We start from the raw sequence: 23,560 nt of genomic DNA, 5'->3' as shown, positions 1-23,560 counted from the left end.
GAATTATCCCAAACTAGTCAAACAGGTAACAAAACAAATGTGAAGAATATATGATGAACTTTACGAACGGCGGTCTTGCTTAAAACGTCTTTCTGTTCGGCAAGTTTACGTAAATAATGGCGGACGAACAGCAGCGGTTTGAAGGTATTCGCTCAATCGCCGTTATAGGGGCTGGGATCAGTGGTATTCTTGCGACCAAGTATCTACTTCAAGCCGGTCTCGATGTGACAGTATTCGAGCGGAACGAGAAGCCAGGTGGTGTTTGGTAAGTTGGTACCTCTGCATAAGTCAAGGAACCTGCTCTAGCTGACACCGAAGGTGAATCGTGCAAGGTTATACGATGAGAAGAAAGCTCCTGAGCCGCCTTATTCGGTTACAGAGCCTCTGGAGGCTTCCCAAGCTTTATGTCCCTGGTACAAGGAAGATAACCAACAGGATGGGATTATTTCTGCAGAGGATGCGCTCAAACATGCTCCTCCAGGAGCATGCTACGATGGTCTTACAAATAACTTTTCGTTGGCTACGATTGAATTAAAGGACCTTCCATGGTTATGGGAGATTCCGATGACAACCCCGGAATGTCCTGATCATGCAAGTGAATGGACCACGCACCGCAATGTTTTACGCTACATTCAGAAAGCAGCGACCCAAGTGGGAATGCAAGACCGAGTTTATTACCGCACTTTGGTTGAAAGAGTGAAGAAAGGAGGCGACAAGTGGAAAGTGACCACGGGGACTTTGATTCCGATAGTATCTGAGAATACGGAGGAGGAAAAGTTCCAGATATCGCATCGGAAGTGGGTAAGGAGTGCCTTGTAAACGCAAATAATCCACAACAGACAATTAATGGATATCTATACAGGAATTTGATGCTGTTGTAGTAGCGTCAGGGCATTATAATACACCTCGATTGCCTTCTATTCCTGGTCTGGTTGAATGGCGCGAGACATATCCTGAGCGTGTGGAGCATTCCAAGTCTTATAGACACCCCCAGAAATACTCTGGTAAGGTACGAACTCTTCTCATAAGACTAGAAAATTATATTACTGACGAACTTCTGTGTATCAGAATATTCTATTAGTGGGTGCGGGAACATCTTCAACGGAGATAGCGCGTGAGCTGGGCCCCTTGGTACAAAAAATACACCAGTCTGGACGTGGATCGCGTTTCGATCTACCACTAGACTTTATTCCTGAGAACTGTCAGAGAGTGGCTGAAATAGAATCATTCGGGACTCTACAGAAGGTTGCCGAAAGTTTGACAGCCAAAGGACATATACCAGGAAAGGTCACCTTAAAAGACCGCACAGTCCTGAATGATATTGACATCGTGATTGTGTGCACTGGATATCACTTTGCTTACCCTTTCATGCCAGACCTACATGCAGATAATGGATTCGCAAATGTAGATGTTTCCAAGGTCTTGGTTAAGGACGGGAGCTGCACACTCAACTTACACAAGGACATGTTTTATATTCCGGATCCAACACTTGCGTTTGGTGGAATTTCTCAGTTTATTTCCACTTTCTCGTTCTTCGAGTATCAGGCGATGTTTATTGCTGAGGTGTTTTCCGGCAAAGCAAGTTTACCAAGCCAACAAGAAATGAGGCGCATATATGAGAAGCGTCTGGCACAGAAGGGTGATACAAGGCTGATGAATGGTAGGCATGATGAAGAAGTGCCGTACGTGGATGAGTTGATAGAATTGATTAATGCTAGTAATCCGGCGAGACGGGTTGAAGGCTTCTCGCCAAAATGGCATGCAGCTCGGGATGCTGGGAAGTTACAGAAAATTCGGGCACGGTTTGCTAGAGAAAAAGTTGAAAGAGAGAGAAAAGAGCTCGCAGCATGATAACAAGTGAATCCAGCCCTGGAGGGTTCAGACTAATGAGAATCAAGCGTCAGAAGCATTTGGATCTGCCACTTGTAGATCATATCTACCCACATATAACTTATATGCCATGTTTCATCCTCATATCTACATCGTTGTGGTAGTATTTGCCTTTTTCTCATGTTCCCAATTCCTAGGTATTATGCTTGGCCCTACTTCCTCCAATGACTTCGCTTTAGCTCGCAAAGCTCGCTGCACAGCTGGACGAGCAAGAAGACGTTTCCGCCAAGCAATCCAGTTGGTACAGTCTTCATGTAATGTCTCCATAAAAGACTCACCCTCACATATATCAGGGACCATTTCATCCCACGTCACGAAAGCTAGATCTGCAATTGTGCATTTATTACCAACGAGATACTCCTTGTTGGCAAGGGCCGTATCTAGGACCCCAATAACACGCCTAATCTCTTGTCGATAACGGTTGATTGCAGATGGGAGGTATTCATGGTGTCTGAAGACAAACCAGCCGGCTGGTTGAAGATCAGCCTTTTCAGCAAAAGACCCTGTGAAATATAAAACATACCTTGCCCATAATATGGTCCTTGACCTGACATCTGGAAATATAGCCATTGCTTCATAATAAAATGATCTGGTCCTTGTGGACACCAAAGCGTTCCTGAAGAATCATATGTCTGGACGAGATATTCATTGATAGCCGCTGATTCCCAGAGTACCATGCCCGTATTGGGGTCCTCGATGCAGGGCACTCGTCCATTAGGGTTAAGATCTGTATATGGAAACTTCTTTACATTCCCCGGTTCAACAAATCGGTTCTCATATGGGAGTTTGAGCTCTTCGAGGATAATGGCGCATTTCCAGGGATTGGTACCTAGTTCTGTCTCATATTTGATAGGGTCAAACGTTTTTTCTGTTCGAACGGCCAGGTGATTCCTTACGATGTGTGTATAGGATGATGGGCTTCATGGTGTATGCTTTTCCTATTCTCAATAAGTATCCAGTCTAGCAGAAATCCGACATGAGTATCAGTATAAGCACAAGACCACCACATTTGGACATAAGACCCCACGTTGTGCCATACAATAGATGACTCTGATGTATCTGTAATACCGTTACCGTACTATGGTGTAAGTATGGAGTATGGTATTACCAATACATCAGTAAGCCAAGCCTCCCGGGCTGAGTAAGCCAGGCGGCCCCACCAACCTAAATTAGATCCTTAAACCAATTAGAGTTCAGCCACATCCCATCTGATGTTACACCCATGGGGTTACTCGTGGGGTAAAATATCTAACCGTTCACTTCCTTCAGCTTCGGCAAATTTTGTTCAATCCATATGGGCCGGATGCATGCTTGCGTTGCCAGTTCTTGTCATCCTGCAGAAGTTAAATGAGGGGTCGCTGAGTGAGCCCGAGGTGATGATTCGTTCATCAGATATAGTTGATATGATCTGCTTGTTGACGGTGGAAATGGTTGGTAGGCACAGCTTCAACATGCTACCTTTCATATGTATGATTACGAAGCTAGTAGCCTCTCCGCAGGTCGCTGATAAGCATTTTCTTTGCAGTACTACTAGAATTATATAGTGATTTCGAGTCATTGTTTTTTTTCGCCCCAGACTAATCATATCTGTCTCTCATCCATTTCAACTTTAACCCGATATTTGCTCCATACTTTGCTGGGTTTTTCCCCGCGGGGCTCGTAAGGCACTAAATGCTTATGTTAATGCAGTAGAGTCCCAGTGTCGAAGGCCACGTAGACCTCACGAATGGAGTCACCGAAGTCGGCTCGTGCCGGTCGTCGAAACAAACATACGTTTATAGATAGCTGATTAGATTGGGATGGTAATATGCATGTATAAGAAAATTGGGTCAAAGGAGATCTGAGCATGTTTTAGCTAAAATATCGAAAGGCTAATAGACATTCAACGGAACATGAATGGGACAGCAATCAATTGACAGCAAACCAAAGGTATCACTGGTATATATCTAGTAAATTTTCAAAAAAGTATTATCTTACGCTGTATAATAAGACAACTATGTCATTTTTGTCTCTCAGTTTTTAAACTCCTCACTTGCTTCCACTTTTGCCTTGCTGCAGGTACAATACATATCGACGAGACAGACCAAAGACTAGCAGGCAAGCCTAAGAGCTCTCAAATTGCGTGTTCTGTTGCCTTAAATCATTTTTGTGTTTGGCTCTTCATACCTTCAGTGAAGGGTCGCACATAATTATAAATGACTATTGCAAGTGCATCAAATGGGCCTACCATGGCCTCAGCAGAATTAAATGAGGTCACTTTCAAGGCGACAGGCTCATTTGAAAAAGATCCCATCGCCATTGTGGGCATGGCTGCAAAGTTTCCTCAAGAAGCAAGAACTGTAGAAGATCTATGGAACTTTTTATTGCAAGCCCGGCAGGCTATGACTGATTTTCCTGCAGACAGGATTAATCGTCATGGCCATTATCATCCAGATCCAGAACATGGTGGAACGGTAATCATTTCCCATACTTCATACTAAACAGGTACATCATATGGTCATCAATTGCTAATCTTCACTCTTAGTTTCACGTCAAAGGAGCGAATTTCCTCCTAGATGACCCGGTGGATTTTGATGCACCATTTTTCAAGGTGACCAAAACAGAGCTATATACACTCGATCCCCAACAACGACTCGTTATGGAAAATACATACCATGCACTCGAGAATGCAGGAATATCTATGAAAGATGTCACTGGTAGTAAAACGTCGGTGTACACTACTGGTTTTAACGTCGATCATGCTGCACTTTTGAATGCAGATCCAGAAACTACCCTCAAATACAGACCGCAGGGTACCACCAACTCGATTATTGCTGGTCGCGTGAGTTGGTTTTATGACCTCAAAGGTCCTTGCATGACCATTGATACTGCTTGCTCGAGTAGTATGGTTGCATTACATTTGGCTTGTACAAGTTTGCAATTAGGAGAAAGTGATATGGTTGGTTTTTCTTTGACCACTAGATGAATGGGAAAAATTGCTGATAGTTAAGGTTAGTCTATTGTTGCCGGTGCGAATTATCTGGCAAATCCTATGGATATCATGGGAATGGCCCATCATGGCTTCCTGTCTCCAGACGGAAAGTGTTACAGTTTCGATCATAGAGCAAATGGGTACGCTCGTGGAGAAGGCGTGGGCAGTATTGTCGTGAAAAGACTGTCAGATGCTATCCGCGACGGAAATACAATAAGAGCTGTCATTCGTGGCTCTGGAGTAAATCAAGACGGCAGGACAGCTGGCATTACACTCCCAAGTGCAAGTGCGCAGGAAGATCTGATCCGTAAGGTCTACGCCTCAGCAGGATTGGACCCAAAAGATACCAGAATGCTAGAAGCGCATGGAACTGGAACATCAGCAGGAGACCCCGTGGAGGCTAGTGCAGCAGCCAAAATCTTTGGCCCACATCGAAGTACATTCGACCCGCTATATATTGGTGCTATCAAGTCAGGTATCGGGCACTTGGAGGGAGGCGCTGGTGTTGCCGGAGTCATCAAGTCTGTGATGGTTCTCGAGTCTGGTATCATTCCGCCTAATGTTAACTTCGAGAAACCTAACCTTAAGGTGCCTGTTAAGAGATGGAACTTGAAATTTCCCCTAGAGAACACGCCCTGGCCAACTGAAGGAGTGAGAAGAATATCCGTGAACTCCTTTGGTGTTGGTGGCACGAATGCTCATGTTATCTTGGACGATGCCTATAGTTACTTGACATCTCGGAACATGGTTTCAATTCACAACACCGTCGAGTCAGTACCGACGCAGGATGATATTCGTCGAAAGTTGAGTGAGCTGGAAAAACCCGCAACTACTGAGGAGCTGATAGAGAACGGGGCAATGATCGAGCAACTGCAGACAAATGGCCATGTAACAAACGGCGATCTACCGAATAGGGTTTCGGAAGTGAATGGACATATCAATGTCAAAGGCCTTGAATCACGTCCAAAGAACAGGATCTTCAGCTTTAGCTCATTTGATGAACAAGGTATACGGAGAAACGCCACTAGAATTGCTGACTATTTGAAGAAATATGAGACCCTAAATTTGACAACTGAATCTGAAGTTCTTGAGAGGTTAGCATTTACACTCTCCGAGAAGAGATCGAAATTTCCCTGGAAATCATTTTTGGTTGCAAGCTCTCTGAATGACCTCTCTGAGAACCTTACAGGAGACGATACACTGACGGTAATCCGAGCGGGCAACAAGCCTAGAATTGGATATGTTTTCACTGGACAGGGTGCTCAGTGGCATAACATGGGAAAAGAACTTTTAGAATATCCCGTTTACCGTCGCAGCATGGAAGAAGCATCTGAATACATGAAGTCGATTGGAGCAGAGTGGTCAGTACTCAATGAATTATTAGTGTCGAAGGAGAACTCTAGAGTCAACTCACCGGCACTTTCACACCCATGCTGCGCTGCTCTTCAGATAGCCCTGGTTGATCTACTTGCTAGCTGGGATATCCTTCCTTCCCGTGTGGTCGGTCATTCATCCGGTGAAATTGCCGCGGCCTATGCTGCTGGTAAGCTTGGTAGACGGGCAGCTTGGAAGGCTGCATACTGGCGCGGAGTTGCGTCAGCAAAGCCCCTGAATGTCAAAGGAGCAATGCTAGCGGTTGGGCTTTCCACGGAAGACGCCAATTCATACATTGACCGAGTCAATCGGGAGATACCCGGAGAGCTGATTATTGCTTGCTTTAATAGCCCAAAGAATAACACTATATCTGGAGATGAAGCCAAGATTGATGCACTCAAGGTACTACTTGATAAAGACGGAGTCTTTGTACGGAAGCTTAACGTTACCAATGCGTATCATTCCGATCATATGAACTTGGTAGCTGACCACTACCTTCAAGGGATGGGTGACCTGACTGCAGAATCTCCAGATAGTCGGTTTCGAGATGCATTGATGTATTCAAGCGTGACCGGAGAACTGGTTACGGACAGCCTCCTCAACGCCCGTTACTGGGTTGAGAATATGGTCTCACCGGTACTATTCTCTGAGGCATTGATTGCTATGGGCTATAAACTAGAGGAGAAGAAAGCCAAGCTTCAACTCAATGCCGATTCCGAATACCAGGTGGATGTTATCCTTGAAATTGGCCCACATGGTGCTATGAAAAGTGCTATAAAAGAGACCATGGCGTCTCAAATCAGGGGAAGTTCCGTGGCGTACATGAACGTTCTCGATAGAACCGCACCAGGTACAGAAATCATTCTCAATGCTGTTGGAAGTCTTAGCTCTCGTGGCTACCCAGTCAACATTCAAGCGGTCAATCAAACCCCTGGAAAGAAAATGCCCAAAATGCTGGTTGATCTCCCTCCTTATAGTTTTGACCATGCCGAGCGAATCGTCTATGAGAGCAGATTGAGCCGAAATTTCCGACTAAGGAAGCATCCAAGACACGACCTATTTGGAGCTCCAGTTACCGATTGGAATCAGGAGAACCCTCGTTGGCGTCAAATAATCCGTCTAAGAGAGCTCCCTTGGCTGAGGGATCACATTGTGACCGAAAACTTTGTTTATCCGGGAGTTGGCTACATCATCATGGCTGTCGAAGCTTGTCGTCAAATTGCAGACCCAGCTTTGACTATTACAGGATTCCGGTTAAAAGACGTTTCAATCAAACGTGCTTTGATCATCCCCGATTCCAAGGACGGAATAGAGACAAGCCTCTCCATTACAAAGATGGATGAAGCTAGTATGTTGCCATCACAAATCTGGAGTCGATTTGCCATTTCGTCATATAACTCTGTAGGGGATGACTGGATCGAGCATTGTACAGGGTATATTTCCACTGAATACGAAGCCAAGGCCAATCCAATAGACAACGGTCGTGAAGCAAGTTGTGAAGCAGCGAAATGGCGCGAGACACTAGACACAACTTTCAGACAATGCCGATCGCCTATGGATATCAACAGTATCTACGACAACTTGGTTACAACAGGTCTTAACTTTGGGCTTCTCTTCAGAAATCTAGGAGATGTAAAGGGAAGCGGACAAAACCGTGGAGAAATTGCTGCAACTCTTACGGTCCCAGACGTCGCTAAAGTTATGCCTAAGCAATACATGCACCCGCACCTGATCCATCCAAGCACTATGGACAGCATGTTTCATTATTTCCTTTTGTCAGTTCTTGATCTCACTGGCAAAGCAACTTTGGAATGTGCTATCGTTCCAGTTTTTGTCAAGGAGGCCTGGCTCTCAGCTAAGATTCCTTCTGCGGCTGGTGCACAAATGAAAGGGTATGGAAAGTCATCAATGATAGCGTACGAAAAGTACGAATCCGATATCATGATATGGGATAGTACAGGAAAGGAAGGATTAGTTTCAATCAAAGGACTTCGAGCTACACCGTTAGAATCAAATATCACGACAGACGTTCAAAAACGTAATCTATGTCACACTATTGAGTGGCCGATCGACGTTGATTTTCTTACAATTGACCTTTTTTCAAGGGTTCCAAGGTCTCCACTGGAAGCTGAGAAAATGTACTTGTATCGGATTAACCGGATGCAGCTGGCTGTCATGCTCAACGTAACCGACGCTCTTAATGATCTTGCGACAGACTTCGATCCAACGCTTCTACAAGGACACAAACGCCGTTACTATGAATGGTTGGTCTACCAGAAAGAGAACTTGGAAAAAGATCAGATAATTCATCTGTCTTATAAGGAATGGGCCGATAGAGCCCATGACGCGAAATTTAAGAACCAGCTTTATGAAGAGGTTGCAGGTTACAATGGTGATGGAGCACTCGCTGTGCGTATGGGTACCAACATAGTCCCTTTCCTGAAGGGAGAGACAGACCCATTGCAACTCATGTTTAGTGACGATATCCTAGACCGCGTTTATGACGAAGTTGTCGCTCTAGGAGACATACCGGCCCTATTCAAAGAATACCTGCACCATGTCTACCGCAATTCTTCAAATCTTCGAATTCTGGAAATTGGTGCTGGAACAGGTGCCTCAACTGCTCCTACTTTAAATATTCTCAGTCCTCTCAGTGATGATGACACTTCTTCCAACCTCACCTCACGGATAATCCAATACACGTTCACAGACGTCTCGGCCGGGTTTTTCGAAAAGGCCAAAGAAAGGTTCAGCGCTTGGAGCGACATTATTGAGTTCAAAGTTTATAATGCTGAAAAGGAGCCGGCAAGTCAAGGTTTAGGAGTTGGTACATACGACTTTGTTATTGCTGGAAACGTTGTACACACAACCACTAGCCTGCGAAAGACCCTATCTAATATCCACAAATTGCTCAAACCCGGCGGCAAGCTTTTGATGCAGGAAGGTACTCGCCAAAACTTCTTGTACTCTCCAGTTGCATTCGGTCAACTACCCGGTTGGTGGCAAGGGACAGAACCTAGTCGCACCTGGAGCCCATGGGTTCCAGCGGCGGTGTGGGAAACACAGCTTCGAGAGTCTGGGTTTGATGGAATAAATCTAGAGTTTCCCGACTGCCAAAACCCCGATCTTCACACGCAGAGTCTCTTCGTTGCTACGGCAATCGAAGGGGCAAAGAAATTGAAGGGAGATGATGTTGTGATTGTTACTTCCGAGCAGTCATCGCTTGAGCTTGTCCGAGCTGTAGAAGATGCACTGAAAAGCCGTATTGGCAAAGCCTCATACCGCATACTCGATTTTAGAAATCTACAGTCCGACAAGTCACTGTCCAGCAGCGTTTGCGTATGCATGGTCGAGTTAGAACGGGGGACTTTGTCTCAACTGACTGAAGAAGAGTATTTGAACATTCGTCATCTCCTTTCATATGCAGCTGGGGTACTGTGGGTTACAGGGGACATTGACCGCGAACCAACATTAGGAATGATAGTTGGTATGATGCGGTCTATTCGCTGGGAGCGTGATGTTGATGAAGCCAACCTTATACTGCTTTCAACAACAGAGCCACGGCCTGCACTGAATGACTTCGTTGCACAGATCATCCGCGTTTTTGATAAACAGTTTTTCAGCGGGGCATCTGAAAGCAGACCCAATGCTGAATATACATTGAAGGACGGAATCATATACACGAATCGTCTGAAAGACCAAGACTTATCAAATGAGTACTTGAACTCCAAATTTGCCAGATCGACGCCGAAGATGATACCATTGGGTGAGGCAGGTAGGCCAGTAAAACTGAGCACCTCAGCTCCAGGAATGCTGAACAAGATTGAATTCGTCACTGATACTGTGTACAACGAACCCTTGGCCGACGACCTCGTCGAGATTGAAGTCAAAGCCGTTGGTCTGAACTTTCGTGATGTTATGATTGCCATGGGTGAGCACATGGCCTACTCCTTGGGAAATGAAGCAGCTGGTATTGTGTCTCGCGTGGGAGCCGGGGTTCCCGATTTGAAAGTCGGTGACCGGGTTGTTTACATGTGTGGATTTGAGGCGGTTGGTTGCTTCCACACATATGGAAGAGTCCAGTGGCAGAACGTGGTCAAGATTCCAGATAGTTTGAGTTTTGAGGTTGCTGCAGGGTTACCTTGTGTTTATTCTACGGTGTTATATGGCCTCTATGAAATCGCCCGCCTTTCCGAAGGGGAAACAATCCTCATTCACGCCGCAGCAGGTGGCGTTGGACAAGCTGCTATCCACCTGGCTAAGAATGTTGGCGCGGAGATCTTTGCTACAGTCTCATCTCACGAGAAGAGGACTTTGCTAATGAATGAGTATGGCATCCCAGAAGATCACATCTTCTCTAGCCGAGACGTTACCTTTGCCAAAGGTATCATGAGAATGACCAACGGCCGAGGAGTGGACGTTCTTCTGAATTCCTTGTCTGGGGAAGCTCTACGCAAATCTTGGGATATTATGGCACCGTTTGGTCGCTTCATCGAGATTGGTAAGAAGGATTCTCAACTAGGAGGCCGTATTGAGCTTTCACCATTCCTTCGGCAGGCAATGATGGCCAGTGTCGAGTTGCCTATGATGATGAAACATAAACCCCTCGTGTTCCGTCGTCTCATTGCGCAAACTGTACAGCTATACGAAGAAGGAAAGATTAAGCAGGCAAAACCCACACAAGTCTTGAGCTACGACAAGATTGAAGAGGCGTTGCGTACGCTTCAGTCCGGAAGGGGAATGGGCAAGATTGTACTTGTCTCCTCACCAACAGATGTAGTTCCTATCGTTCCTGAACAGCCAGCTGATTACAGGTTTGACAGCAATGCAACATATTTCCTTGCAGGTGGACTTGGCGGTATTGGTCGAAGCATCGGCCAATGGATGGCGTCCAAGGGAGTGAAGCATATCGTCTTTTTGTCGAGAACTGGGAAGATTACAGAGTCTGTGCAGAAGATGATTAATGATCTTGACAGTAAAGGTTGTCAGGCCCATATCTTTGCTTGTGATGTCTCAGACAGCAAGCGTGTCCAGGCCGTAGTCGAGGAGGTTACCCAGAGTCTGCCACCAATCAAAGGTTGCATTCAGGGCTCCATGGTCCTTCGAGTATATTCTCCATTTCCCTCTTCTCTCATGGTAATTTCTTTATATGAAACATGTTCTAACAAGATTTCCGCAGGACGGTATGTTCGAAAATATGTCGTACGATGACTTCCAGGCTGCTATTCTCCCCAAAGTTCAGGGATCATGGAACCTCCACGAATACCTCCCACGTACCATGGACTTCTTTGTCATGCTGTCATCAGCCACAGGCATCTTGGGTAATCGATCACAAGCCAACTATGCGGCGGGAAATACGTATCAAGACTTCCTTGCGCGATACCGTGTTTCACAGAACCTTCCTGCTACAAGCATCGACCTAGGCACTGTGCTCTCGGTTGGTTATGTGGCCGAACACCGAGAGAATATGACCACTCTCGCCAACGTCTTGGAGGTCATTCGTGAAGATGAAATTCACACACTTCTTGAATACGTTATTGATCCTCGCTGCAAGAATGAAGAAGGTCTGGGACGCGCTCAGTTGGTTGTTGGACTGACCACGACTGAATATCTGAGACAGAGGGGAGTGCCGCCACTCTCTTATCTGAGTTATCCTCTCTTTACCCACCTCAATACTACATCGGTATCTTATAGACACCACAAGGGAGAGGATCCGGCACATCTAGCGGTCATTGCATTGCCGTACGCTACCACCAAGGAGGAAGCGGTAGGTATTGTGCGTGACGGAATTCGACATAAACTTGCCTCTCTGCTGGCAATCCCTGTCGATAATATTGATTCAAACAAAAGTGTGAGCAGCAACGGTGTTGACAGCCTGGTGGCTATGGAGTTCAGAACATGGCTGGTGAAGGATCTTGGAGCAGAGGTGCCATTGCTTGAGATTATGGGAACAGAAAGCTTGGCTACAATTAGTGAAAAAGCTGCGACTGTCAGCAAGTTAGTGAGATAACAGTTTAGATATTCACATTTTGCGGACTCTGCCGAGGTTATTAGTATCAATATGAAAGAGATTGTTCCAGGTTTTTTCTGCCTCTACATTGGTACATTTTGGCTTAGGGTTAATCCTGATCCAGTCATCGTTTCTCTTTTTGAACCCACGAACACCTTCCATCCAGACACTCTTGAAGTAACTAGATATAGAGATTATCAATGACTAGTGTGTTTTAGAGAAGTTATGTTTCTCTTTTTAACGAGGTTACTTGCACCTTCCGTGGCGTAGGTAGCTAGAGATAGACTAAAAATCTCCAAGATAGAAAACAACCACAGTTTCCGAAAGATTATTTACAGTCTCGGAGTCTTCCGTCCACTCACTATCACTTTCGGATCTACCAGGGGATACATAGCAGCTAGTCCTTGGGGATTCAAATTTGGACTTGGGATAGACTGCCCCTGCTCAAACTCAATATCGAAAAGATGCAACAGGATAGCAGCGGTCATCATGATTTCCTGTTCAGCAATAAATCTACCGGAACAAATACCTGTACCGCCGCCAAAAGGTCTTAGGCTGTTGTTCTGTCGTTTCAACTGCTCTGGTGAAACTTGGCCGAACCCTGAAGGGGACGATGAGTCCTCGTCGAGAAGAACCCAGCGCCATGGGTTGAATTCATATGGATGGTGAAATACGCGTTCCTCAAAATGCATGTTTCGCGTAGGGAGTAATAGGACACTACCCTTTTTCACGATGTAACCCTCTATCTCCGAGTCCCGTGTCACGACTCTCGCCGATGCGCTGGTCACGCCTAGTCTGAGGGCCTCTTTCCATACACCTTGGATGAAAGGTTCAACACAAAATCTTGGAAGGTCAAACTTAATATCTCTCGATGACCCATTACCTGAGTAGGAGATGTAATGTTCAGCTATGGAGCGAAACTTTTGGAGGAGCTCAGGATGTGTCAGGAGTGCAGTGACAAGCCATGTTAACATAGGTGCTGCATTCGTAATAATTCTGTAGATGAGCGTTAAATCTGATCAAATAGTCGCGCTTCCACGCCAGTGACAGGATATAGAGTTAAAACTTACACCCACAGAAAAGAAACCTGAACACATGATCGGCCTCGAAGAGTCATCTTGTGATCTCGGGCCATCTTTTCTCTTTCCCAATTAAGCTTGATTCCCCATTTCTCATTCCAGACGCCATCTGTCTCATCCCAGGGTTCGAGTTCAGTATTACACCATGTGTCAAATGTCTCTAGCATGAGACGTCTCCCACGAAGCGTCCAGGGACGTACGTAAAATGAAGCGTTTGATCGCACTCCAATATAGGCGGCCTCATTAAATGAGTTCCAATGAGACCAGATATCAGGACAGATTTGGTGGACACGGTTTCCGAAGAATGTGAAACATGACGTATCGAATACTATCTTTTGCAGTGTTTTATGTAGGGAAATGGATGTTGTCGTCGGCGATTGCTGAGAAATGGGAATGGAACGACCCATTACCAACAAGAAATTTCTGGTATATATCTTAATAATGGAGTTCAAAGTCCTTCCGGATAGATATTTTAGGTAGAGTGCATGATTCCGTGAGACAAATACATACGACTCTCTCTGTGCTGGCGTAAGATCCGGTGATTTCCGATTGTGTTCGACTGGGATATCGAATTTTTGAAGATCTTCACCTGCCAGCTCCAGGGCATTACTCATCATCGAAGATACTACCGGTTCACAGACGAAATCACGCGGCTTCGTAAAAATTGAAAACACTGTCTCCGGGGAGCTGAAGATATGGAATTTTGCTCCTGGCATCTGCAGGGAAAAAGGCGTATTGGGGTATTTCTTCCTGTAAAGAGAGGTAAACATTCAAGGATTGCATCAATCTTTACATACGGTCAATACCTGCATTGTTGGACTAGATCACCGGGATTTCGCAGAAACTGAAAAAGATGACCTAGGTAAGGGAGATAGTATGGGACCAAAGGGGGTTCATGGCCTGTGTATGGTTTGGCTGGAAAGGATTGTCGCCATGAATAACACCATGTGCCGATGAAGATGAGAAAGACTGATCCTAAAATGGAGAATACTACTGGAAAAAGGGTTGAGGGCTGAGCCTTCGCAATGAGATAATCCATAATACCAAAATAAATTCGATATCAGTTCGAAAAAGGAGACATCCAGACCTCGGGCCGTTTGCAAATGGCTTCATATGAGTCTTTTCTCAGTGACAAGTAACAATAGTAGGTGTGTCAAGAAAATTACTCAGAGATATTATTCTGCTCGACACTTCTTAGGTAAGTCAGTCGATGAATAAACTAACTAACTAACCTACATTTTCTAACCCCGATCCACATAGAAATACCAGTGACTTGTACAGTATGGGTAATTTACCATACCTGATACAACGATACAATACACTCGTATGAAAACGTGCCCAGTATCTCATCCTGTAAGTATCGGTCAAGCTTCAACAATGGATCAACGTCAGCTTTCAGCAATCTGCGGCCGATTTTGGGGGCCTAAATAGATAGACACTGTAAGGTGCGGGGTCATTATACGTAAGTACTTTTTTTTGGTTTCCTGGTAAGGCGATGGCTCCACTCGAGTAGTAGTAGAATTGCTATACTGAGAATCCCTCCTGCCCAAACACTGCAGTTTATCATCTAAGGGCCTTGGTCAATGTGATATCTGACTTATGGAAATTGGTCTCCAAGCACTATAATGTGTCAAAGGTAGCGAAATGAGAATCCTTTGCCTACACGGAAGGGGCTCTAACAATGAGGTTTGACTTTCTCAAAGTAGTCCAGTGAATATCTCACTAATGATAGCCATTCTTAGATTTTTAAACTTCAAACCGGTATCACTCAGTGTATTGCTCTGCTGTGATCAACCACGCTGACATTCTGAAATTGACAGCGGCTATCCGGGCGGATCTAGATGACATGGACTTTGAATTTGTACAAGGGACTGTGTTACATACAGAAGGTACGAAAGAAATTTGGGCACAGCACAATTATTACTTTTGAGTATATTTTTGGAGGATTGGGAGAAGCTAATAGTCTTTGCTTAGGAAACTGGTCTCTATATACAACAGCTGCATCTGATCTCCCCCTATATGGCTACTACAATCCCCTATCTGCACAATCCGTACTAGACACAGAAGAGTCCTTATTAGAGCTTATTAAAATAGAAGGTCCATTTGATGGAGTGCTGGGATATTCTGCAGGGGCATCATTGGCTGGACAGATCATTTGCTCTGACGCTGAGAAACACCCCTTCAAATCCCCGGATGAGAGGCCGTTTCGGTTCGCATGCTTCATCAACGCCATTAGCCCTCTTAAAGCGTTTAGACTTGAAAATGAAAAAGTCCAAGATGGTGTTATTGATGTCGACTCCGTGAGGAACCCGGTCGTAAAAGCAGCTCTGGATGAATACTTGCGACCGAGCGCGACGCGTGCGAGAAAATCATTCCACAAGAGAGCAGATATGCCGGATTCGGACGCAATTCGGCAGGAAGTCGAGTCTCTGCAAACAAGGCTATTGGAGGATGGAACTCCATTCTTCACGGACGGGGTATATGGGATGACTCGCTATGATGCGAACTTTCATGGGACATTGATCACTATACCGACCTTGCATGTGCGATGTCCGGAGAGTGGTGATGCACATGACAACGGCGCTCATACGCTGGCACTTTGCGAGTCAGATCTGGTGCAGGAGATTCATCATCCGCTCGGACATGACTTTCCACGCGGAGCTCAGTTGTTGAAGAAGATAAGTGCGGCGTTTCGTGAACTTGCCGACTCGGCTTAAGCAACCAACCAAGGTATAGATGTAACTTCGATAAACTATCGCTCATGTTGATTATTGTTCCAATTCTTCGATTATGCCAGTCATTTATCTTTTCCAGAGATTGAATTCGCTACTGATAAAGCAACTTTAAATGTTGATAGCATGTAGAGAATCAACTGGACGCCTCGTTTGCCGTTTACGGAAGGTCTACCCTCAAGCTGTGGTTGGCTCGATGAAAGCTGAACATGCATGTGAAAGGAAAGGAGCAATTGTTTACTACATTCTAAAGACTACATATGTCCTCTCCGAGGGGTTAATGGGTGGATTGACAACTATATTGTCTCTCTGTATGTCTCCAGCGTACGAGACCCATGTTGAATAAGCCATTACAACACGTACTTGAAAACAGCCCCATTGAAATCTATCTCAATAACCAAAGGATTCAAGTGCATAGAAAAAGATACACAAATCAAAATGTCTTTCGCACGAATCATTCTAGACAATCCTGCAGTTGCTGTTCAAGATAGACAGGAAGCTATAGACAGGATCTACTCCGATCCTGGATATCCAGATGCCGCCGCAAAGACAACAGAATCGTTCTGGCTACAACAGCCTGATCCAAATGTTCATCAAGTGCAGTCTTCTGGACTACCTTCTACAGCAGATACCGTTATCATCGGCTCCGGAATAACGGGGACATCCATTGCACTCTCTCTGTTGCAGTTTCGAGAAAATGAGAAACAAGATGAAATGGACTCTAACATCTCCATGTCCGCTATTCCCGCTGTCGTTATGCTCGAATCTCGAAATACTTGTAGTGGTGCTACAGGTCGCAACGGTGGCCACATACTCGAGACGGCAGAGGAGTACGTATACTACGAGGAAACATATGGTGTCAAGGCGGCGAAGAAGATTCTGCGATTTCGCCTTTCCCACTTGCAAATCATGTTAGATGTGGCTAAGCAACTCGGAATTGAGAGCGAGTGTCAAGCACGAAAAGTGAGATTTCTTTCCGTGTATCTTGACCAGGAAACCTGGGCCGTGGCAAAGGCTCACTTGAAGTGTCTAAAAGAGGCAATGCCAGAAGAGACCAAGGAATGGGCTGGCTATGATAGAGAGAATATGCCTATCGAATTCAAGCTTCCAACGGCAGCGGGAGTAATATCAGGGCCTGCGGGAGCACTCTGGCCTTACAAACTTGTCACCGGTATTCTCAACCATGTGCGTCGAAAATTCGGAGATAACTTCCGCCTCGAGACAAAAACCCCAGTAACGAAGATTGAAAGGAACCCGAGTGCTCAAGGCAGCTCAGACCAGTATTCAGTAACGACACCACGTGGTATAATCAAATGTAGACATATAGTGCATTGCACAAATGCGCACGTTAGCCATCTTGTTCCTTGCCTGCGTGGACGAGTCTACCCCGTCCGTGGTCAAATGTCAGCTCAGACTCCCGGTGAGAAGTTCCCTGCGTACGGAGAAAAGTACTCTTGGCAGTTTAATTATGCGAAAGGTTTCGATTACTTGACTCAATTGCCTGAGAGTTCCAACGTGTCCTGTGGTGAGATGATGTTTGGAGGCGGGTTTGCGCAAGGCGAACATGGCGGTCTTCGAGACATGGGAGTTGCTACGGATGGAGACATGAGTGTCTATACTGATATTCACTTATCCGGTGCTTTATCTGCTGTGTTCGGACGAGAGAACTGGGGAGTAGTTCCTGGACCAAGCGTCAAGAGCATGTGGACTGGTACTATGGGATTTAGCTCTGACGGTATGCCGTGGGTTGGCAGACTGCCAGCTTCTACAACCCAACGTGAAGGAGAAAAGAGCCAAGATGAACTGCCAGAAGGAGGAGAATGGGTGTCGGCAGGATTCTCTGGTGAGGGAATGGTGAATGCTTGGCTCTGTGGTGAGGCCCTGGCTATTACGTTGCTTGCTCATGATAACAAGTTAAAGTCTTCTATTTCTCCTGATATATCGTCCTGGTTTCCAGAGCAGCTTCTGGTAACTGAGGAGAGGATCAAGTCGTCTTTCATACCTCAGTATACCGGAGAAAGTAGCTGAATCTGTTAATAGCATCCATGGATCTCATTAAACCTATATCAATTAAGAACTGCTCTAATGTTATAGTCATTGCACAGCATTTCCTGACCATCAAATAATCTAATTGATTTGACAATTTATAATGGTTCAATTTATCTTACATTCTATAAAAGGATTCGAATTATAAATGATGAGCACCCACCGCTGCAACAGTGTCTAATAACGCAGATAACCCGATTTCGAGCTCAACTTAGTTTTACAATTCGAGGCCAGATTGAAAATCACGTCTCTGACAAGGAATATTAAAGTTCCAAAATTCAAGCATTTCATGGATCAATTAGGTTGTAAGGAGAATAAATAGTAGAGGAAGTAGATGCATATGGCTAAGCAGGGATACACCAGATCTGCATAGTGATGAGAATAACATGATGATTGATTGGAAGTCTCTGTCTGCGAAAGTAGGCTGAGAAGCAGACACGCAATTTTCTTCGAAGACAGGAGTTGTCAAGTGGTCTTCAAAGATGATTTGTAGCACACACATGTTTGACCAAGGTCAGGGACTAGTGGAGTCCTTTCAAACGCGCTGCCATGGCCATATACTTTGGTGCTGTTCGTCTTCTGGCTTCTCTGCCATATATGATCATGGGGATGATCAGCCCGGAGAACGCCAGACTCATACATCCACATTCAATAAACATATTGGAAACACCTTTCCCCATCCAGGGAACGAGGGCGAAGGGAATGCCGATACTAATTGCGTTGCGCATGAAAGCGATGATAGTCATTGCATCGCTGACAATCTGTAGGAACCCTAATCAGTCACACTGAAAAAAGCTGGGAGGTTGAATGGTGAAAGAACTCACCTCTGGATAGCTGTCAAGAACCAAGGTCAACGCGGCATCACCAATACTGCCCAACCCAAATCCAAAGAGAGCTCCTCCTATACTAGGGAGAATCCAATGCATACCCTTCGCACATCAATTAGCCTTTTGAGTAATCTTTCAAAATGGGAGGAATGTCATGTTACTTACCTGTGCTACGGTTGTGCCAAACATGATAATGCCGCCGCATAGGAAAATGGCAGGTATATGCAAAGTATAGAGCCGCATCTCCGGTTCGTAGTAACCTTTGTTGCGGCGAGAGAAAAACAAAATCGTCCAGTCGCCAAGGAGGCCTCCGTAAATACTTCCAAGAAGATTACCAACAAAGGGACCAAAACTCATATATCCTACTTGTTGCGGATTGAAATTGTACGGCGGTAGAGGGAAGACGAGTGCTATCACGTTCGCAATGATTGCTAGCCAGACAATCAGAGCGGCATACTGTATGCCGACGAACAAGACGGTAGGGAAGTATATCGCTGTCTGAAAGGGTCGGTAAAAGTAGGGCCAGATGGGCTCCGAAGAGGGCGTTATCAGTGCAAGTCGTTTTTTCCAAGAATTCATGGGAATTGAATAGTCAAATTCGTGATTCGTTGCAGACGGATGAGAAGCTGAAGCATGCTTGTTTTGCTTGGTACCATCATCGGCCTGCACTTCGCATTCGCCTGAAGCGACATCGCATTTTTTATCCAGTGGTCTCTCGGTGGGTACCTGAGTAGGGGTCTGCAAGCCTTCTATGACTTCTGTGGAGAACTTAGTTTCTTCATAAAAAAAAAAGAACAATAAGACTAGGACCCCATTGACGGCTGATAAAGTCCAGTACGACCATCTCCATCCCTGGTGAGTCGCTTGGACACCGGCTAGCACTGGTATCAGGAAGCTCTTTTGGGAGAGTCAGTATCATGGCTGAAGAACTCATTTAGATAGAAATATACTTACTCCGATCATGACCGTAGTTACGTACAATCCGTTAGCAGTGGCACGGTGATGGACAAAAAACAAGTCGCCAATCTGTATGAAGAAATGGTCAACAGAAGCACGCTTTTGTGAAGAGTTGATATCACAAAATAGATTAGACTGGAGGATCACTAACAGTCATCTGGGCGAGAGTCTCATTCGTTGCTCCAGCCAACCCTTGAATCAGATTCGTCACGTAAACTTCCCACATGGACTTCATTCTTGCAGACCAAAGAGCTGTCGCCAGCATCAGAACCGTCGAAATCAAGTAAATCGGGCGGCGACCAAATTTTCTGGAAAAGGGAATGAACATTATACATCCACACGACAAGCCGACATAGTTGACCGAATTTGAATTGGCAAGCTGTTTGTAGGTTACATTCAAATCAACCACCATCAGTTGCCAGAAGTTCTGTTGTATGGTGATCCTGGGGAAAAAAAAGTCAGCTACTTCAGTTACTCCACAGGGCCAACAGTTTCTTGTCCTGCTCTTAAGATGTTTCGAGTTTCTTTTTGAGAAGGGGGCCCATGACGCACGACGTGAAGATCAGGCAAGATACTGCCATGACAAGGGTGTAATTGACGGCTTTGCGTCTCATGCTCCAGTTCTGTTCTCTTCTTTTAGCCTTTCGACAAGCAAGGTTTCGGACCAGATGAAAAGAACGGCTTACCAGTGGCTGATTGGGATCATTGGACGGGACTGGATCAAGCATGACCGTGTCCTGACTCTGGGTATGGTCCTCATTGCTCTCATCTGCCGAAAGATGAAATTTCAGTAAGATCCTGTGCTTGGAGGGTTCTCAAGAACATACGACGAACAAGAAGGAAAGTGCCTGGAGGCAAGTCCTCCTCATGGGAGTGGCAATTGGGGCTGGTCTCGGTAGCCATCGCACGGATCACTCTCACCACAGTTTGGAATTAGGAAGATATTCCACTCTAGACTTTAATGAGAATTTGCTGTATGCACGAGTATAGACACGTCAAGGAGGGCGGAAGGGGGTTCATATACCTTGAACCGACTTGCTACATTATGGGCGATGGTGAGGTAAGTTTTGATGTCTTGATAGGGAACTCAAAGGATCAGGTTAGGTTTGATAGTAGTCTGCTATGAAACTACGGATCTGCCGCTTGGAGATACTGATAAATGCGGGGTCGGACCATAGATAAAGCTAAAACGGGACCAGTGTCAAACCTTGAGTCATTTACTCTTGGGCGTCTAGCAGTCATTTTTGACCTTAGATGACTGGACGGTAGTCAAACCGAGTTGGGATATATCGTTCCCTGTAGTCTAGGCTACAGAACAGATCGTGTCTATCTGATAAGAGCCCTGAGCCCTCAGGTTGAGACGTGCGTCGACCTACCAGGACAGGAAAAGCGTAGACCGATTTTCGTGGCCAAGTCTTCCATACATAGTAGGGCTCCAGGGATTTAGAGTGCTAATAATGCCCGTGTATCACAAACCCCGTCGGCTTTCGAATCCAATCATGTATGATGTGGCGCATAAGCTCAAGGAAGAACCCTTCCGGGGCATATGGACAGAACCGAATGCGGTAGGTCGACCCCCCTTGGCTTTTACGTTTTCTGGTTAGTTTGATCTACATATTTCCTCAGCCGGAGAAAGCTTCATTGCTCACAGTCAAAAACTTTTGATGGCAAAAGACGTCTTGATTGCAGCCGCAGCTTTCTGTAAAAGAAGAGATCTTTACTGCTCTGCTTTCATAAAATTCCCGCTTCGACGTGATGAAAGCTCGCTAGACTGTCAAGATCCAAATTTGGATCATTGAATTCCCAAAATTCCACCAGTAAATTCAAAAGCAGTTTGGAGCCGAAACCGGCTTTAGAATGCGATTGAAGGCAACGACGGATAAGAGACATTGAGTCTGGATTATTCCTCAAAATTTCAACCTCCTGTGCTGCGATAAGAGCAGGATAATTCAGCGCATTGACGACCTGGTTTTCTTCGGCTTCTTTATCCATGTCAATATGCGCCCTCAAGATAGCGTCAGAGAGCTGAGAATGCGCATGACAAGGATTTCGGTGTCGGTGCTCGATACGATGTGCTACTGCTCTCTAGGACGTTTGTCCATGGCCGGTGACGATTTCTTTCGTGCTAGGCGACGCACATTTAAGATGGCTGAAAGACGGTGAGCTTCCCAGAGTTGACACTGAAGCAAATTACCCTTTTCCCCAGGCCAATTCCATAGATCCTGTTCGCTAGTCGTTTCGCCAATGCCGGAGTACAAATCGAGCAATGAGCGAGGTAAGCCAGTCACCGTTTCAACGTCGCCTTGTTTGGACATATTTACAGGGCCATGGCGATGCTGACGCCAGATTCCAAAATAGGGTGTTTGGCGGCCGAGTATAAAAACAGACATATCCATTACCCCCATGACTTCAACCAAATGATTTCGAAAACTTTCGTTCTCTCGGTTCATATTTTGAAAGCCTTGGGCGCAGAGGATGTTGTATATACCCTCGAGGTGCATGGTCCAGGGAACGCCGCGCATAATCTGCTCCTGCCTAGTTAGATGAATGTAATCTCTAGCTTAGGAAGAACTTGGGATAATCACCCCCGTTGTGGATAACAGTAGCCCGGCTGTCAGAGTCGCGTTTTCTATTTCGGTCTCGCTCTGTGCCAGCTCGGTCCGAAATCTGCTCAACGCCTTATCGTAGTATTCGAGAAACAGCGATTCTTCTTCATGAGCGACGTGACACTGGATCGCAAGGCATATAAAGTACAAGGCTTCAGACTCTTCGCAAAGTTGGGGACAACGTGGTAACAATGGACTTTCTTCGAGTGGTGTAGCATGAAGAAGCTTGATACCAGAACTCATAACTAAAAGATGTCATCATGTGTCAGGTAATCAAGATCCCCAGAAGCAGTGTGTAATATCAATGCAAATAGAATCAAGAAAACTGGGCAGGAAGGTTTTATTACAGTCTTGGAACAGCATTTGGTCTTTTCTCACATCTTCCTCGGTGGGAAGTGACCTTCGTAGATGATGTGGCTTCTGGGTCGATATCCACGCGGCGATTGTGTTCTCTGGAGTTTGTTCTACAAACCGTCGAATTTCCATAGGCTCAAGGATTAATGGTCGATCTATTTGCACGTGAGTAAAACACGATCAATAAAGCCAACTAGTAACGACAGCTCGAGGGGCTGCCAGATACAATTAGAACCACCAACATAGAGTAGAGTTATCTCCTGGATGCGACGCAGTCCGCTGGTCACCGCCAGTCAGAGATATCTGATTTTGACCATGACACCTATCTTGCTGTTGCTGCTTATCTTCACGGTTTGCTAGTACTGTTTTTCTGTCACGAGCCACATCACGGAGACGACCGTTTGGCCGTGGAGGTACAGCCTCCTCCAAAGGCTTATCGGCGCCAGTAAATTTTCCCCGAGATGCGATCCCTGTGCCCCATCGCAGTCGGACTTCATAACCTTCACAAGCAATGCCACGCTGCTCACAATTCCGACAAGTGGGCCGTTGAGCGTCACACTTGCGCCTTCTATTCTTGCAAGTCCAACAGCCTTCTCGCGTTCGCCGATTACGGGACGACATGCCTATTTCAGATTTGAATGAAGTCAAGAGAGTTCACTGACTAGTCGGCTTCGAAACCCTGCAAATTCAGAGCAGATAAAGTGAAACTGAGCA

The 23,560-nt window shown here is 45.6% G+C and overlaps 8 protein-coding genes across 8 annotated transcripts; 4 read left to right on the top strand and 4 right to left on the bottom strand.

The window, feature by feature from the left end:
* Positions 1-116: 116 nt before the first annotated feature.
* On the top strand, positions 117-1,851 carry TSTA_104670 (monooxygenase, putative; the record flags this gene model as incomplete). The annotated part of the gene is made up of 4 exons (XM_002486446.1): positions 117-265; positions 333-801; positions 863-1,009; positions 1,069-1,851. 4 exons carry the CDS (start codon positions 117-119, stop codon positions 1,849-1,851), a joined length of 1,548 nt encoding a protein of 515 aa, XP_002486491.1.
* Positions 1,852-1,874: 23 nt separating this feature from the next.
* On the bottom strand, positions 1,875-2,814 carry TSTA_104660 (glutathione-S-transferase theta, GST, putative; the record flags this gene model as incomplete). Its single annotated transcript, XM_002486445.1, has 3 exons — positions 1,875-2,360; positions 2,414-2,725; positions 2,787-2,814. 3 exons carry the CDS (start codon positions 2,812-2,814, stop codon positions 1,978-1,980), a joined length of 723 nt encoding a protein of 240 aa, XP_002486490.1. The 3' UTR covers positions 1,875-1,977.
* Positions 2,815-4,085: 1,271 nt separating this feature from the next.
* TSTA_104650 (polyketide synthase, putative) lies at positions 4,086-12,245 on the top strand (the record flags this gene model as incomplete). The annotated part of the gene is made up of 4 exons (XM_002486444.1): positions 4,086-4,343; positions 4,415-4,828; positions 4,886-11,341; positions 11,415-12,245. 4 exons carry the CDS (start codon positions 4,086-4,088, stop codon positions 12,243-12,245), a joined length of 7,959 nt encoding a protein of 2,652 aa, XP_002486489.1.
* Positions 12,246-12,577: 332 nt separating this feature from the next.
* TSTA_104640 (cytochrome P450, putative) lies at positions 12,578-13,731 on the bottom strand (the record flags this gene model as incomplete). Its single annotated transcript, XM_002486443.1, has 2 exons — positions 12,578-13,241; positions 13,316-13,731. The coding sequence occupies 2 exons, from the start codon at positions 13,729-13,731 to the stop codon at positions 12,578-12,580; spliced, it is 1,080 nt and encodes a 359-aa protein (XP_002486488.1).
* Positions 13,732-15,170: 1,439 nt separating this feature from the next.
* TSTA_104630 (uncharacterized protein) lies at positions 15,171-16,136 on the top strand (the record flags this gene model as incomplete). The annotated part of the gene is made up of 2 exons (XM_002486442.1): positions 15,171-15,213; positions 15,299-16,136. 2 exons carry the CDS (start codon positions 15,171-15,173, stop codon positions 16,039-16,041), a joined length of 786 nt encoding a protein of 261 aa, XP_002486487.1. The 3' UTR covers positions 16,042-16,136.
* A 358-nt stretch (positions 16,137-16,494) lies between these two features.
* Positions 16,495-18,084, top strand: TSTA_104620 (FAD dependent oxidoreductase, putative; the record flags this gene model as incomplete). The annotated part of the gene is made up of 2 exons (XM_002486441.1): positions 16,495-17,359; positions 17,384-18,084. 2 exons carry the CDS (start codon positions 16,495-16,497, stop codon positions 18,082-18,084), a joined length of 1,566 nt encoding a protein of 521 aa, XP_002486486.1.
* Positions 18,085-18,610: 526 nt separating this feature from the next.
* TSTA_104610 (MFS transporter, putative) lies at positions 18,611-20,789 on the bottom strand (the record flags this gene model as incomplete). Its single annotated transcript, XM_002486440.1, has 8 exons — positions 18,611-18,863; positions 18,927-19,031; positions 19,095-19,826; positions 19,884-19,955; positions 20,038-20,329; positions 20,439-20,509; positions 20,573-20,655; positions 20,714-20,789. 8 exons carry the CDS (start codon positions 20,787-20,789, stop codon positions 18,624-18,626), a joined length of 1,671 nt encoding a protein of 556 aa, XP_002486485.1. The 3' UTR covers positions 18,611-18,623.
* Positions 20,790-21,392: 603 nt separating this feature from the next.
* On the bottom strand, positions 21,393-22,867 carry TSTA_104600 (C6 finger domain protein, putative). The gene is made up of 4 exons (XM_002486439.1): positions 22,840-22,867; positions 22,025-22,737; positions 21,536-21,971; positions 21,393-21,470 (listed from the first exon to the last, which is right to left on the bottom strand). The coding sequence occupies exons 2-3, from the start codon at positions 22,406-22,408 to the stop codon at positions 21,618-21,620; spliced, it is 738 nt and encodes a 245-aa protein (XP_002486484.1). The 5' UTR covers positions 22,409-22,737; positions 22,840-22,867; the 3' UTR covers positions 21,393-21,470; positions 21,536-21,617.
* Positions 22,868-23,560: the final 693 nt, after the last annotated feature.

This window comes from Talaromyces stipitatus, genomic scaffold (assembly GCF_000003125.1).
Source record: "Talaromyces stipitatus ATCC 10500 scf_1105507295511 genomic scaffold, whole genome shotgun sequence".
Lineage (NCBI taxonomy): Eukaryota > Fungi > Ascomycota > Eurotiomycetes > Eurotiales > Trichocomaceae > Talaromyces > Talaromyces stipitatus.
Note: the sequence above shows the minus strand (reverse complement) of the source record. Positions and strands in the feature narration are given on the sequence as shown.

Bases quoted from the DNA above. Each gene is read 5' to 3' on its own strand.
- TSTA_104600 (XM_002486439.1), bottom strand. From the start codon at position 22,408: ATGCGCGGCGTTCCCTGGACCATGCACCTCGAGGGTATATACAACATC. The intron at 21,972-22,024 runs GTGCGTCGCCTA...CAAACGTCCTAG, and splicing joins GTCTTTCAGCCATCTTAAAT to AGAGCAGTAGCACATCGTAT.